Here is a 17,724-nt window from a genome sequence, read left to right as displayed (position 1 = left end):
GACGCCGTTCCACACACCACTTTGTAATTCAGTTACGGCACCATTTCATACTCTTAAAAACAATCGCTCATATGTCAAACGCGGCCGCATCACACAACCACCACTAAAATAATATATGTCCTCTCCTTTCAAGCAGTCGCCTTGCACTCTCGCATCAATGTGTGCCGAAATGTGCCCAACTGTGCCCGAATTTATGCTCGTCGAGCAAAAGCGAGCACATCCTAGCACAGACCGGCACATCCCATCCCAACACAACTCAGCACGCGCGCACAATAAAACAAACACGGAATCGTCTGTAGTGTAAACGGGCCTTAAGTTAGACTTTGTTTTATTATGATAATCATTTATCTGAATAAACAGACATGTTGGCTTCCTTAAATAGTGCCTTATGCTTCAACAATCTTGTTCAAATTTTGTTGCAACAACCAGGTACAACAGAACAACATCCGTATCTTGAAGAGGAAGATCACCAACAACCAGGTACACAAAGTGCATCTTCATCTGGTTTTACAACAGAACAACATCCGCATCTTGTAGAGGAAGATCAGCAACAACCAGGTATACAAAGTGCATCTTCATCTGGTTTAACAACAGAACAACATCCGTATCTTGAAGAGGAAGATCACCAACAACCAGGTACACAAAGTGCATCTTCCTCTGGTTTAACAACAGAACAACATCCGCATCTTGTAGAGGAAGATCAGAAACAACCAGGTACACAAAGTGCATCTTCATCTGGTTTAACAACAGAACAACATCCGTATCTTGAAGAGGAAGATCAGCAACAACCAGGTACACAAAGTGCATCTTCATCTGGTTTAACAACAGAACAACATCCTCATCTCGTAGAGGAAGATCAGCAACAACCAGGTAGACAAAGTGCATCTTCATCTGGTTTAACAACAGAACAACATCCTCATCTTGAAGAGGAAGACTGTCAACAACCAGGTAGACAAAGTGCATCTTCATCTGGTTTAACAACAGAACAACATCAACACCTTGAAGAGGAAGATCAACAACAACCAGGTACACATAAATTTGTTGCGTGTTGCAGTCGTACAAGCCAGGGTTATTGTAGTTACTGGGGGAACTTATAGAAAACCTATGATGTCACACACAAATTTTTATGTAACACCATTGTCATCATACATATTTGTTTAGTCATGGCCAAATCGTGTTAATTGGTGGATGAATAATCTGGTTTGGTTGTCCTGGACCGCACTCCTCCAACTGCCCTTGTTAAAAGTCACTGGTTAAAACATCTACTTTTGCTACAAAAAGTTTATGGTCAGGTCAGGCATAAAGTCACAATCATGGAGTTAGGGGTAGGGATGTGTACACTCAGTACAAACATATAAATCTAATGATATTATGTTTTAAAGTTTAAAAAATTTGTTCTGTGCTTTAAAAAAAATGCTTTTGATGCTTTCACTGGTTAATGATACTGCTCCATAGCTCCACCTTGTGGAAGCACTGCCCCAACATTCCCTTAAAGTATGTTAAAGTAAAGCATATGTTGGTGTTGCATCAAGTCCATGATTTTATTGACAACAATTGTGTTTTTAAAGGAACAAGTGGGAGAGATCGATCCTCAGCACTTCATGATGTCACCGACAACCAATTGAGTTCTGATTCTACATTGGGACAAACAGATCATCTCCAACACAAAGGTTAGGAAACCATTGAGGTATTTCATTTGGTACCCAACGGATGACAGTGATTGTATACCTGCTCGGCGACTTGCCTGCTTGGCGAGCTAGAACATTTACAATCACCAAGCTGCACTAAAGTGACCAAGTAAATTAAAACAGTTCCTATTTGTCTGCACCACACAGAATCCATTTAGATATAGTTGTTTTGATTGTCAATTTTCTTGATCTGAAATGTAAAAATAAGATGCAAATAATAATTTTGTAACTGTCACAAAAAGACATTTAAATGAAAATTCAACTACTTGCAGTATATATTGAAAACATAAAGATTATGAAACAAAACACCACAACATTTATCTGAAGGACCTATATGCCAATTAAACAAATGGAAATCCTGTTTTCAAGGCCCTATGCAATAATGCAACTGACGACTGTTTGCTTATTTCCCGATAGCCGTTGACGGGTCTTGTGACTTATATAGGGATCTAATATTCTTCAGAGTTTAAAAAATAAAATTTGCACATGGATGGGACAGCACACAGCTAAGATTTGTTGAGCCTCCTGGAAGATCTTGTGACCAACAAGGAGGGGGGCGGGGTATAAACAACCCTGGAATGGGGTAGGGTAGCTACTGTGATGTTCATGGCTGACGTAAGCTGCATACAGATGGCCACTGTTTCGACCTATAATGTCTCATTAGTGTAGCTGGTGTGACTCTTATACGACTTTGCCGACGAAAGCAAAGACTTCCATTTTGTGGTGACTACACAATCACCGTCATCCGTTGGGCACCAAACTAGGTGCAACCTTATGGAGAAAACAAGGTGGAAACACTATAGCCAAGCAAAGCTCAAGCAATAGTGTCGTTAGGCACCGTGTCACAATAATCATATGATAAGCAAAGTAGAGCCAATAATATGAATTGTGTAAGCTGCATACAGATGGCTACTGTATCGAATTCATATTATTGGCTTTTTGTAAACTTTGTAAACATAGTTATTTTACTTATTTTAGTTTACTTTAACTTAAAACCCCAACTGTAACATTAGTTTAACATTTGTGTAGAAGCAACAAAATCCAAGCCCAGTTTTTTGAGAAAGATCTTCCCTCGGTTTGGAAAGAAAGACTCCCCCAACTACCCAGGCAACATTAAGAATGACCACTCTACAATGAATGGTAATTCTAATCTATTATTGGCTAATGGCAATCCATTTTATAGGAAATAGATTCATGTAAGAGTCAATATCTACCCTTTGTGGCCTTCAGATTATCATGCTTGCAGTCTCTACTGCAGTTTAAACCTAAAACAGACTTATGCCAGAAAATATTTGTCTTCAAACGTTTATTCTAACATTTTTTCCTCACTAGGTGCTGATGGACCTCAAAGTTCATCTGGTGTTAAAGTGCAACAACAATCCCATGCTACAGAGAATCATCAACAAGAACAAGGTACATAACAGTAGCAAAAGAGCAATAATACCAATTTAATTGCAGACAGTAGTCCATTAGAGCTGTTTTGACCTGCAAGGACAAGTGGAAAATTCTCCGCTAGTTTAAAAGCTGGTTTTCTGTTACAGTCATTAGCTGCAGTGATGAGACCTAACATGTCAAGCAGTGTGCACTACTGTCTGCATCTCATAGTACGATGTAATGTAATGTGTCTGGTCAATTTATCCTAATGCTTTTAAACATATTGTGACTTATTACAAGTGAGGCAAAACTTTATGAAAAACAGTTTGTTTACCAAATTAAATTTTGTAAACTTGCATTACTGTTTTTGTTCTTATTGGAACTTTTTGTGGAATATTTATTTGTTACAAATACAAAGTAACAAAATCTTGGTGTCATAAAAATATTGGAGCAATAACAAACTCCCATATGTGAGCTGTAGAAAATGAAGCTATTTTCACCATAGACCAAGGGTCGACAAACACAGGTTTAACGGTTTAAATAAAATTATTTACAAAACTAAACTTTGAGATAATTAATCTGTAACTTTGGCAATTGTTCAGGCTCAACTAGATCCAGGTCTAGCTTTTTGAGAAAGATCTTCCCTCGGTTTGGAAAGAAAGACTCCCCCAACTACCCAGACAACAGTAAGAATGGCCACTCTACACAGAATGGTAACTCTAATCTATTATTGGCTGATGGCCAAGTCATTATAACATGTATGTTTATGGCAATTAAAATCTATAAAATTCAGTTTCCAAGGTCAACTGCATTATTGCATGTTGTGGAGGACATAAACGGTCCTGGAGCGCTGCTTATGTATCTTTGGTATATTTGTGAAAACAGTAGGTCTGCAAAAGAAAACAGCAAGACGTTAGTAGTATATAGGTGACAAAGGAGAGAATCTCAGAGACTTCCTTCCTGTCTCTAGCAAAACAGTAGGTCTGCAAAAGAAAACATCAATCTACCAATTTTTACCAACCTCAGTTAGACGTCAGTAGTGTATAGGTGAGACCCTGAACCGGAATGAGAGCGCAGAGAGAGAGAGAGAGAGAGAGACTCGATTTTAGTCATGACCCCGGTTTGACCTAAGCTTGATTGATTTCGGCCATTGCAAAGTTAAATCGTTTTTATGGCTTAAATTTGCTTCCTTTACAAACGTCGCGTGCAGGCGGGCGAGTTAAATAATTGCGTGAATTATGTTCACCGCTCAGTGGCAATAAAAAGTGTGATTCGTCAATGTTTTTCATGTCCCATGTGTAAATTAAATTTATTTTATGTATCGCTTTTTGAAGCTGATCACGGTGTGGGTTTTTTTGGCATTGCGTTTGAAATTAAGGTTGGTATGATTGGGATCAATTACCGATTCGTACCATTATCAGTTTGGCCTTGTCGTGTGCGGGTTACGGGCGTGAATTTTTAAAAATGCGACGACAGCTGGAAATCATTCGACTTGCCTTGTTCGTTTTTGCATTACTGTGCGCACCCGTTTACATGCCTTATTTCTGGACCAACCGTGAGTGGAAAGACTTGTTTTGTCGCATTATTTGGTACTATGGTGAATGACAGGTGGGGTCAACGTACAAGACCCTACCGGACAGAATTAAATTCGTGCAGGGCGCTCCTACCTCTGTCGAGACAGGCGTGGGAACCCTTTTGATACTTGATAACTGGATGTGTGAAAGAAGTAAAATCGTTTCGCGTTTGTTCACCCAGGGCAGTGATCATAAAGACACGAGTATAATTTACATCGTGCAGAACCTTTTTCCAAAGGTCAGCGAGCATCGCACAATCAGTTAGAATGAGCATTATTTGGTTGTGTTTAAGAATCTCCGAGATTCTTCCCAAATCGCACATCTCGCGAAGCAAGTATTCCCCTCTCACGTGAAAGTCGTGCAAGAGGCGTATATAGACGCCTGACAAGCGTCGTATGCGAGCCGAAGTGTTTGTGGTCGAAACTTCGTTCGCTTACGTTCCGAAAATCTTTTGAAATGTCCCGTCGTCTCGACAAACACGCGCCTGTTTCAAATACGCTCTGCAAGGCTCAACCAAAAGTCGCGCGCGATCATAAACGCGGCCGGACCCGATTTGATGAAGTGAATTTCCGAATGCAGCCATAACGTTTTGAAAGGCAACTTTGATCGATGACAGAAGTTGCTGCGGCATAAGCACGCTCTGCGTGAATAGGTGAAGAAAAAGACAACAATGGCACGGAAGCGGAAGTTGATTCAACTCTGTGGATTCCTGTCCGCACTCCTGGGGCCTCTCATTGGAACAGTGGTCCCTGCTCTAGCGGATTTATTCGCTCCTCGCTGATGGAATCCATGCTAAAAACTGCTGTGGTTGATCCCAATGTTTTAAAGACAATGCGTGACAGGGCGCCCATGGCTATGACACCTTTTACGGATGTGGGTCGAAAAATATCGAATATCCCAAATGACACGGAGCTATATCAGGAAAAGGTAAAGCTTTATGTTCAAGCCCTGCAGCGCTATCGATACATCAGCAAAGAGCAGGCGAATAAACCCATGGAGATAAATCGAGCGCACAGCGGACAACGCGACCGTTGGAAAGCATGTGATTGCACAACGCGTCATCCGGACGATGCCCAAAACACTTCAAGTTAAAGCGGATTCTTTAGTTTCGTTTCTTCGCAAAGCGCCCGTTATTGATTGTTTGTCGTCGGGCTAACTAGTTGTGAAAGGACAACGCGTCGATAATAGTAATATCGAGAACCTGATACACAGTGTGCTGCGCAAAAGGGCACCGCGAGACTTGAAACCGACCGGTGAGGCTGAATTTATCGCAGCACTAAATAACGCGAACGCGCACAAGCATGACGCTTTTGGACATCTGCGCCGGCGCCGATCCCTCCACTCCGCACATCCCGCGCGTCGTAAGCATTTCCAACGTTCGCGCGTTATTGTATCGGGTATTGAAGCTCGATCACGTGCTGCGAGCGCGGACGTTGACCGGATCAGCTACAAAGCGATGCGGGTCGTGAGTTTTTGTACGGGGTCTATCAGAAATAGCTTTCCAGGCGTCGAATTCGATTTTACGTCACTTACAATCAGGAAACATAAGCGTCGGTCGTGGAACGATTTAATCGCACGCAGAAAGATCGAGTGTTTGGTGAGTGTCGACAGTGAATAGTTTATCGAAGTGCTGCCCTATAGTGGCGAGTTACAATCATATCCATCATCGTAGCATTGGCATGACCCTGGTCGCGGTCAGTCATGCGAACGAGGAAGAAGTTTGGAATAATTTGTACGGCGAGCAGTCATGTCCGGATACCTGTGAGCTTCCGATCGATGCACTCACATTAAAAAGAGCTACGTGGTCCAGTGGAGTCAGGATATATTTTTTATCTATTAGCTGCGTGGTGAGCGCCCACCGACTTACAATATGCGTGATTACAGCGATGACATTATAAAGGGGACGTTTTACGAGCAAAAATTACAGCGTGTGGAAAGGAGACATACATTCGAGATGGAGAAAATTTTACGAACAAGTAAAAGGCGTTGCGTCAAACAATACCTGGTGAAGTGACGACATTACGGCGAGTTCCTGGATCGATGGACGAGCTTTCAGAAGGAAACCCAAGAAGACGCGTTGAGTGGTGATTTTTAGGCAGGGACGTTCCTCGATCGGAGGTGGTGTTTGTGTTTCAGATTATCATAATATGTTCCGTGGTTGTGACGAGCTTGCTTAACCTAGCGGTGGGGAGGCCTTACCAAACCCTGTGGACCGCCAAGCTTTCCAGCTCGGTGGGTTACATATTACCGGCCCCTAAATTGGAGAAAATGCGCGATGTACCTTACCCTTCCGTCTAATAACCCCCCCAGAACACTTTCCGAACCATAGCCCGTCCAATTTCACAAAGAAACTACCGACGGTCACTTCCTTGGAGCCCGGTAAATGGGAGATCGGCCTCAGCAAAATAATATTCCCAAGTTCATAGAATAAACACGAATTCGGGGGCTGGTTTGATATTTCGCACAGTGGAAGCCCGATTCGATACACGCTCGAAGCCGGCCAACACAAAACGGGTCGGATTCTGGTGCAACGAATGCGAAAGAAGGATGATTTCAATATCAGGCGCCTGACCGGTCACGGTGTATTTACGTACGTTGAATGAATCAACGCAACGCACATCTGCACACGTTGTGAGCAACCTATGCACACGTGAGAACTATTACCGCCGCCAGGTGGGCGGCGGCTTGCCTCATTAAGCCGGTTGTTCGCATTTGCAACGCGGCCATGGACTGGGCGGGTTGTTCGCGACTTTGGGGCGCTCCGTGTTGCCTGTTCTGAAGTAGAACGCGCGACACGTAGAAAAACAGTTTTTAAATTCGGTTGTGGGCTTTGCAGACGACTTCTTGGCGGGTCGCCCACCGCGGAAAGCCGCTATAAAGAGATTGCGTCAGGCGGGTCGTCGTTTATTAGCCACCGCGAGTCGCAGCCTAAAGTCGACCCGGTGAACCGGTCAAGAATCGCAAACGCAAGAAGGCGGCTGGCTAACGCAAGCGCACGCGTGGCGATACTTAACGCCTAAAAGATGGCTCTGATCAACGAGTGCTCGATGAGCTGTGCGTGAGTTGGATTTATTCGATGAAGCCCACCCAGACTAGTGTTTCGTCGTCGCTCCTGGTCAAATATCCTCCTTTAGCCACGGTAACAGACATTGGACTGTATGATTTGTACATTGCCGCCGACGGAGATCACTACATCGACTTGAACGACACGCTATTATCTTGTACGGTGCACATTGCCAAAGCAGATGGTACAAATAGAAATCAGTCAAATAGAACTGTCTCTCAATAATAAGACAGTGACTCCAGCCAGCAACAATTATGCATGCCAAGCATACATCGAAACCCTCTTATCTTTTGGATCCGAAGCGAAGAACACGCAGCTAACCACGTCGGTTTAGTACGCGGTTGACGCGGGACAAATGAGCGCCTTGACGCGTTGCAATAGCAGGTTTCAAATCGCGGGCGGCAGAGAGTCGCCCCATCGAAATGCTGTCTAAACTTCATTGCGATATATGTCAGCATTAGCGTTATGTGTCAAACGTTATTGACGAACGCCTTCGTCCTTTGCGTGGCAAATATCAATTCGTCGTCGTGGCGGCCGCCGACGCCGATCTCAAAATAAAAGTTGTCGATGTCCGATTATTCCTTCGCAAAATGAAGCCCTCCGCCGCCATCACTTTGGCGCATCAGAAAACGCTCCAATCTCACTCGGCCGTGTACCCACTGCGTCGTTCGGAAGTTCGCGTATTCACATTCGCCGGCAGGAGTTTAACGACCGTGTGCGATACATTCGTGACCGTGCAGGTTCCGGTCAGAGTTGTCTTGGGCTTTGTGGACGCCGCCGCTTACAACGGCGCTTGGGAACATAATCCATTCGAGTTTAAGCATATGAACTTTAATTACTTATCGTTACAAGTGGGCGGACGTACACGTCCGGCAAAAGCATTCCAACCGGATTTTCAAAACGGTCGATACAGTGAAGCTATTTTTCGCTGTTTATAAGGACGAACACTTATTACACGCATCAAATCAGGGATAACATACCGCTCATACCCGCGCGGATACTGCCTTTTCTGTGTGTATTTGACGCCTGATCACAGTGACTTAGCAATGTTTGACCTCCGACATTCCGGTTCTTTGTGCTTCGATGTGCGAACGCAGCAACACCAGTGGCTGCAATTGCTTCATAAAACAATGCGAATTTGACACTCATTGAGTTGGACCGCTTTCGAAACGTAATTACGGATTTCCTCTCGTGAACGGACGGACGAATTGAGAATCGGCGGCTTGCTGGCACGTGACCCTGCAGCATCACGCGTGTTTCGCGGTGTTTACGCACGTGATGTTGCATCGATTTGACCGCAATCGCCGGCTTTGTATATTGTTCACAGCGACTTGTCTTTAACGACCCGGAACCCATTGGCTTGTATTTTATTTTGATGCTCTCGGGCATAGTGAGATGTTTGACACTTTCGCGAGACCGCCCTACTTTCAAGAGTTCTTATATGGAAATGATCTGTTTGTGGAGCGTTTTGTGGCTAACCTGTAGTGAAAGATTTATTCGAAGATTGCTTTGCGGCTAATACGCCTGGACAGGCGATCTTTTTATTCCTGGCAGAAAAAAGTGCGATCTGCCGAAAAACACATGCGTAAGAAAGAAGCGAGAAAACAGAACACATAAACAATACCCGAAAAAAGGCTTTCCGTTCTGCGCATTTCATTCCCGCCCTCGAGGCCTTTTGCCACGAAAAAACACGAGCACTCAAAAACAGGCCGCGAAAGTTAATTCTGAGATAAAGGGAAATTATCTGCGTCCGTTCTGCGCCATAACGTCTTTATTCCGGCCCACGAGGCGTCAAAAAAATCGAATTTATAAAAATGGGGTTGCGGGTGGGAGAAAATACAGCTAAACATGAGTTCGTCTTCATCCATCATACGAATTGCACCGAACGACGAACAATTTTTTTTCAACTGTGGCCACCTGTGATGAGATATAGTGTCAGCGAGCACTCTGGGAGCCGAAACATGTATAATACTGGCAATCTACTACAATGGGGGCCAAATATTTACCGACTGAGCAAACAGCTTTCGGTTTGAAGCACATTGCAACACTATTATGCAAGAGCTCGGCGTTTTTTTTGCGAATTCGCGATGCAATAGGACAATCTCCGTCCTCGTCCGGAGTGCTTTTTCAGTGCATGAACGCTTTATGTTAAGAAAGTGTGGTTTGCAATTTTTAAACATGCTTTGAGACAGGGATTTGTCAAATACATAAAGTCCAACATTTTCCTCCACAGTAATTTCCATTCCCGATAATTTGCCACAAGAATTTATTGATCTGTTGAACGGCATAAACAGGGGTTGATTTAATATATTTGGTGTGGTGTTTTAACTATGACATAACTTCACATGATGAAAGTTGTCCTATTATAGGTAAAATAATTTGTTGTTGCAGCAATTCGAGGTACTGAAGAGCTTGCAACCACCTCCCATGACGTCACTCACCTTCAGCCATCTAGTGGTGAAACAAACGAGCAGATCGTGCAGAGAACGGTTCACCAAACAGGTAACCAGAGATTCCTATTATGAAGTAAAATGTTATAATACTGACTCCGTGCATTTAAATTTGTCTCATCACCTCAAGCTTGTCTTAAATCAGTGGCAGCCACTCAAACCACTAGTGGTATGTCTTCCACGTTATACAAGGTTGAATTGTGATAGTGTCGGCGAGCACTCAGGAGCCGAATCATTTATAATACTGGCTATCTACCACAATGAGGGACAAATATTTATCGGCTAAGAAAACAGCAAAACCATTGTGCAAAAGTTCGGCGTTTTTTTGGCGAATACGCGATGCAATAAGACAATCGCAGTCCTCGTCCTAAGTGGCGTAGTAAATAAGCAATAAACGCTCGAAGCCGTCATCAGTATTTCTTGGGGAAAATGGCCACCACGGGGCTCTCGAACTTAAGCGTTTTCTAGGCTTAGCATAGAAGTAATTTAGGCCTGTACGTTCCCCACGGCGTGTAAACACGTTTTGATTGACGACTTGAAAATTTACATTGACCCCTTTGCGTGGTCGGTCTGTTTTCAACACATCCGTGCAATCAGTCATGGCGAGCGGGTTCTGAGCCTTGGGCAAACCCTTGGCGGCTCGTTTAACGGTATCAACTTCGCAGTTATATGTTTTGGCGGACAGCGCCACTAGGGAATGACCAGAAAATTCAACTTCAAACTTTCCCGGTTCGCGTTGGCAGTGGCGCTCGCGCGCGCGCCAGCAGTCACCTTGCACGAAATCCCCTTGTGACGTCATATATTCGACAAACCGCTCCCGAGTTACTTTGCACATCGAGCAAGCAAAGTTCGATGCGTAGGTAGGAAAATCGCGATGGGACAGAAATGATTGCTTGTTAAATCCAGGTTCATGATCGTGGTGCGCTTATTCTTAAGCCGTTGAAAATAACGGTATAAAATTTCGCACGCCCCCAGCACTTATAGCCTGAAGAGGTTGATTTTTTAAACAAAGCACGCTTCGTTTTAAGGTAGAGCACCCAAGCGTACACTTCGGAAGTTATCAACACATTTTCCGCCTGTGAATTTCCGACATAACTCGGTGACGATGCGACCAAGGCCACCGCCCTGTGGCATCTTTAGGTGCGATACATCGAAAAACACATAGGTTGTCTGTGATCGGTCGACCGTCAATCGTTTTATGAAATGTGATGAGACCCGTGTTGAGCGTGACACACCTCGGTAAACGGACTGCGAGCGGATCAGAAAAGGCGTGGGGAAAAGTATTGCATTGTTATCTGACTCGTGAAATATCGTCGTTCCCCAGAATGGTTTCTAATGTGAAACTGAAACTGCAATTAATTTTGAAGGTTCTCTGCCCATCGCCTGATATTGCGTGGACCATATGGTCGACACGTGACCAAACGATCGGCAGCGAAAAATTGTACAATGACGTCACACGTCCAATTCGTGCGTTAGTGCGGACTGCGGACCAGCGCTGGGCCATTAAGCGGTCTGCCGGCGGTTGCTCACCGGAAACATATAATTGTCGGTTCCCACCGCCGTCTGTTTGCAAACATCTACCAATGAGAAAACGATGTCAGTCAGTAGCACGCAAGAGTTAATTTTACAAACGCACCTACTTTCGCCGTTGACCGGTTGTAAATTCGGCAAAGTCGTGTTTTGGTTGGGGATGCGCGAGAATGTGGTTTTTAACCAAACGGGATCGCTTGTCGCTCGGTAAAAACACACTTACCGCTCATCACACTCTAATGTACAAGTTGCAATTTCCTGTTCGCCCGACGTCATCGGATCGGTGCACTGTGATTTTTGACGTCGTCGGAATCATACAGGAAGCAAATTCAACCGCCATTAAAACGATTTAGCTTTGCAATGGCCGAAATCAAAAAAGCCTAAGCACACCTCATGACTAAAAATAGAGTCTCTCTTCCTCTCTGCGCTCTCATTCCGCTTCAGGGAGAATTGTATCGTACTCCCAATCAAGACTGGAAAACATAGAGTATCTGTGAGTGTCTCCCTGAGACATTTCACCCTCGATAATACATGCGTAAGAAACTTAGAGTGTACTCTTTTATGTCTCCCAATCGGAAAGAGAATCTCAGAGACAGGAAGGAAGTCTCTGGGATTCTCTCCTCTGTCACCTATATACTACTGACGTTAAATTTAACAAAGAAAAACACTTTTTACCCTGATAGCATGTTGTGAATTAACGTTAAGGCACACCTAAGCTCAGAGAAAACAGTGGTTGCTGCATGTCAAGGTGATTTACAAGGTGTGTGTACGTTTTTAACGACCATGAACTTTCCAAAACTGTCTGCAAGTATTTTTTCGTGCGTCATCAGACGATGTATGTGAATAGGCGAAATATATACCGTTAACATTAACAAAACAAATACACATGAAAGTAGTTGAAGATAACTTCATACATAAGTTTTGCCACGTCAAAGTTTTATCAACACGCCTAGATTAAATATTTAAAAACTGGCGTAATATCAGTGCCTTCATGAGTAATGTAAGACTGCCATGAAAAATTAACATTTCGTACAAATTGTCACCGATATTTACAACACATGAGCCCCAAGTTAAAAGTATTATTTGTAGTGACGTATAGTACTGTAGTGACGTAGTGTCGCATCAGAATATTTAGAAATAATGAGAATTTTTTTCTCTTTTCATAATTTCAAATGTTTTGATTTCAGATGAAAGCACCAAAATTTATGTGGATTTGTTGAAAAAGCGAAAATATTCCGAAGCAAATAAAACAAAAAAACAACTTTCTAGGTCACTTGAAGGTCTTGGGACAACTGCAGTAGATTTGAAAATAACTGGAGATAAAAAGAGAGAAGAGGGAAAATGTTTGGAATCGATTTTATTGTACGACGTTGGAGGTGAATTTTTTTCAAGGCATCACGATCACGTGAGAGGGGTGGAAGGTGTAAAGGATTGTGTTTGGGGTTTGAGACTGACATGCAAAGACTTGATGAAAACATCGGATTTGAATCAAAAACTTGAAAACAAGCGTATAATTCGTGATCACGTGATACCGCTCATGGAAACGATGAGACTCAAAATACAAAATATTAAAAACGTGGAAGATAAAATAAAATCTCTGAATGAAGTGAATTGTTTGTGCGGGATTCAAATGTGTCAACATTCAATCGGGGATTATTCGTCGATAGAATCAACAATTAAACTTGGACTTGAAATGATGAGGAAAGAGTTTGGTGAAAACTCAGCAAAGTATGGAGTGTTCGGACACTTGTTAAACAACCTTGGTGTTGTTTGCCATCAAACAAATCGACTGAATGAAAGCGTGGATTTTCTTCAAAAATCAATTCAAGCTTCCAGAATGGCAACAGACATAACTGAAGAGGAAAGGAAAGAGTGGATTAAAATAAATGAAGAATCTTGTAGAGGAATTAAACCATTGTTGAGTCAGTGCAATTTTTGATACATTTTATTGGGAATTACTGAATCGTTAGTTTGTATATTCACTTACTAATTTCTTTTTCAGTACATGAATACTTTATGTTAACAATGTGGGGATTTTTAAACATGCTGTGAGACATGGATTTGTCAAATACATAAAGTTTTCTTGTCAAGTCCAACGTTGTCCTCCACAGTAATTTTCATGCCCGATAATTTGCCACAAGAATTTGTTGATCTGTTGAACGGCGTAAACAGGGGTTGATTTAATATATTTGGTATGGTGTTGTAACTATGACATAACTTCATATGATAAAACTTGTCCTATTATAGGTAAAAATTTGTTTTTGCAGCAATTCGAGGTACTGAAGAGCTTGCAACCACCTCCCATTACGTCACTCACCTTCGGCCATCTAGCGGTGAAACAAATGAGCAGATCGTGCAGAGAACCGGTCAGCAAACAGGTAACCAGAGATTCCTATAATGAGGTAAAATGTTATAATACTGACTCCGTGCATTTAATATAGGTTCATCACCTCAAGCTTGCCTTAAATCAGTGACAGCCACTCTAGACACTAGTGGTAAACAAATCAAAATGAGTGGCGCCGTAAAAAAAGTGTATGGACAATAAAATGTCCAAATATGTAAATAAAGTAATTCATGCTTTGTCCCAAGTCCATCCCATGTATTATAAGCCAGGGGAGAAGAACACTAGGCTCAATTCCTGCGCTGCCGAAATAATTCCGTGACGATTACATTAAATACAAACCATAGATATCGTAGTGTTTCTAAACAACCTCCCATTTAAAGATTCTTGCCATGTAATATTACAGATTATGCAGCACCGTTTTATTGATAAAAATACAATTACCGCAGCAACATGAAACAAATACTTCAACCTTCAGTGTTTTGATGCGGGTTATTTGGTAAACCTACTCAAGTGATATGTCTATGGTGCTTTAGTGAAAAAAAAAATGGGTGCAAACGAAAACGGTAATCTACCAGTTATTACCAACATAAGTTAGACGTTAAATTGAATGAAATCCCCACATTTAAAGTATGTATATTTTACAGCTTTCTTGCGCCACTAATGTTTTCGCCATAACGAGAAACAAGTTGCAAAAAATATTTTTATGTTGGGAATTGAATTGTTTCGCGTTGTTTAATTTAATTGTTTCTGTTTCAGATGAAAATATCAACCTTAATTCCCTGACAAAAAAATACGCGGATTTGTTGGAAAAGCAAAAATATCCTGAAGCAAATGAAACAAGAAACCAACTTTCAAGGTCACTTGAAGGTCGTGGGGCAACTGCAGAAGATTTGGAAACAACTGGAGATAAAAAGAGAGAAGATGGAAAATTTTTTGAATCGATTTTATTGTACGACCTTGGAGGTGAATTTTATGCAAGGCATTACGATAACGTGAGAGGGGTGAATGGTGTTTGGGATTGCGTTAGGGTTTTGAGACTGACATGCGAAGATTTGATGAAAACATCGGATTCGAATCAAAAACTTGAAAACAAACGAATGATTCATGATCATGCGATACCGCTCATGGAAACGATGAGACTCAAAATACAAAATATTCATAACGTGGAAGATGAAATAAAATGCATTTATGAAGTGCAGTGTTTGCATGAGATTGGAGTGAGTCAACTTTCAATTGGAGATTATTCGTCGATGGAATCAACAATTAAACTTGGACTTGAAATGATGAGGAAACAGTTTGGTGAAAACTCAGCAAAGTATGAAGTGTTCGGACAGTTGTTATACAACCTTGGTGTTGTTTGCAAGGAAACACATCGACTGAATGAAAGCATGAATTTTTATCAACAAGCAATCCAGGCTTACAGAATGGCAACAGACATAACTGAAAAGGAAAGAGAGGAGTGGATTGAAATAGGTGAAAACAATTTGCAAGAAGTTACAGGATTGTTACAACAGTAGGCATTGTGACGTCACATAACTTTGTACAATTTTACTCAAAGCAAAACAAATATTGATGATTTGCGTAAATATTGTGTCACTAAATGTGAATTTTATCCATGCAATGATTTGTAAATAATGAAAATTGTTGTGATAGCGTTTGAGAATCGGAATACATTAATTTTGTTGGGAAAAAGTGAATAAGATTATTTTCCTTTGTAAGAAACAAGCAAGTTACATATTGTTTATAACTTGGGATTGTTGGTGGGAAACCTGCCAGGTCAGTTTTTTGCTTGTTCAAGTATCTTTTTATCAGTTGCGTGCAGAACATGAAAGCATTAGTTGTGTTTTCTATTTTGTTTGTCAAACAGAGAATGAAATACGGTATATTCTTATGAGTATTATGATTCATGATCCATAAACTTACACTTAATACGAGTCGTACACAACTTGATGTACAGGAGTATCAGTTGTTCCTCTTGGGACTTCCCTTATAAATCTAGAAACAATAGTCAGCGGCATTTTAGATGTCACAAATTCATTCATCAAACCATTCTAGAAAAAAAATACTGAAGGACGATTTGATTAAAACAGTGTTTACACTCACTGTACAACGCAAAAGCCTATTTTAAACTAGGAATTTTTCTTGCAGACCGTCAACCATGTCTGGTAACAACGTAACGATAAGTGCTGAGGAGGGACTTATATGTATTAATAAACATCAACCTGACGGAAGGCGATGCGGAGACTTCCAAGTCCGTTTCCTTTGTCTCGATCCGGTTTTCTGAGTGGACATTGATCCCTAGGATAGATGTTGACAAAGATTTTATTGGTCGCGTTGCTCCAACGCTGCTTTGCACTTGCTATGAGATTCCGTATTCAGTGCATTATCCCTCTGAGGACATTTGTACATATTTATCTGTGTTATATTTCGCGTCACATTGATTTTCTGTTCCATTTTGTTGCTGATTCTCTGTGAGGTAAAAATAGTTTGCTCTGTTTTAGAAAGAGGTTTGTATCGTATATGATCGTTTTGATTGGCCCCGGAATAAAGCGTTTATCGAAGTGTACAAACGTGGTTACAGCACAGCAGCTTACTGGTTAGGTGTGCGGTCTTGAACACAGTGGTGTTTGAAACGTTTGTTTCGGCATGCGCTTGCATGCGCTCATTGTAGTACTGATGATAAACCCAGTTAGTGTTCGAAACGTTTACTAATGATTAACAGCATTTTAGCTATGGCTTTCCTATACAAACAATAGCTTACGACAAACAATGGCCAAGTTTGAAAACAATGTTCAGTTTGAAAATGAAAGCTTTCACGCTGCGAGTCCAACACAATACACAAGCAGAAATCAACGGCAGTTGGTTTACGTCACGTGGTGGCGATATAGAGCTTAAGTTCGCTTATCGAATGCAACCTAAATGAATTTCCCCTAAACCTTTTATGATTCAAAAGGTAACAGAAACGGAACAACATACTCGTGTCTTTATGATGACTGCCCTGGGTGAACAAACGCGAAACAATTTTACTTCTTCCACACATCAAGTCATCTAGTATCAAAACGGTTCCCACGCCTGTCTCGACATAGGTAGGAACGCCCTGCACGAATTTAATTCTGTCCGGTAGGGTCTTGTACGCAGACCCCACCTGCCATTGACCATAGTACCAAATTTTGCGACAAAACAAGTCTTTCGACTTCCGGTTGGTCCACAATAAGGCATGTAAACGGGTGCGCACATAAACGCAAAAACGAACAAGGCGAATCGAATGATTTCCACATGTCGTCGCATTTTTAATAATTCACGCCCGTAACCCGCACACGACAAGGCCAAACTGATAATGGTACGAATCGGTAATTAAGCCCAATTATACCAACATGAATTTTATAACTCTCGCAATTATTTAACTCGCCCGCCTACACGCGACCTTTGTAATGACATTAATCACGACGCCGTTTAGACGTCGTCCGAATTTTACAGAACGCAATTCAAACCATTAAAACAATTTAGCTTTGCAATGGCCGAAATCAATCAAGCTTAGGCACACCAAGACAAAAACGGCTAACAACTTGATAGACCAGGGTCAAACCGGGGTCATGACTAAAATAGAGTCTCTCTCTCTCTCTCTCTCTCTCTCGCTCTCTCAGCGCTCTCATTCCGGTTCAGGGAGAATTGTAAAGTGCTCCCAATCAAGACCGGAAAA

The 17,724-nt window shown here is 42.0% G+C and overlaps 1 protein-coding gene across 1 annotated transcript; it reads left to right on the top strand.

Annotated features, from left to right (window-relative positions):
• The first annotated feature begins 10,060 nt into the window (after window positions 1–10,060).
• Window positions 10,061–15,627, top strand: LOC145890722 (uncharacterized). Its single transcript, XM_082981866.1, has 4 exons — window positions 10,061–10,202; window positions 12,868–13,602; window positions 13,948–14,058; window positions 14,781–15,627. Exons 2-4 carry the CDS (start codon window positions 13,149–13,151, stop codon window positions 15,539–15,541), a joined length of 1,326 nt encoding a protein of 441 aa, XP_082837992.1. The 5' UTR covers window positions 10,061–10,202; window positions 12,868–13,148; the 3' UTR covers window positions 15,542–15,627.
• The last annotated feature ends 2,097 nt before the right edge of the window (window positions 15,628–17,724 follow it).

The sequence above is a fragment of the Ascidia mentula genome, chromosome 2 (assembly GCF_947561715.1).
Source record: "Ascidia mentula chromosome 2, kaAscMent1.1, whole genome shotgun sequence".
Classification (NCBI taxonomy): Eukaryota; Metazoa; Chordata; class Ascidiacea; order Phlebobranchia; family Ascidiidae; genus Ascidia; species Ascidia mentula.
This window is presented reverse-complemented; position numbering and strand designations above follow the sequence as displayed.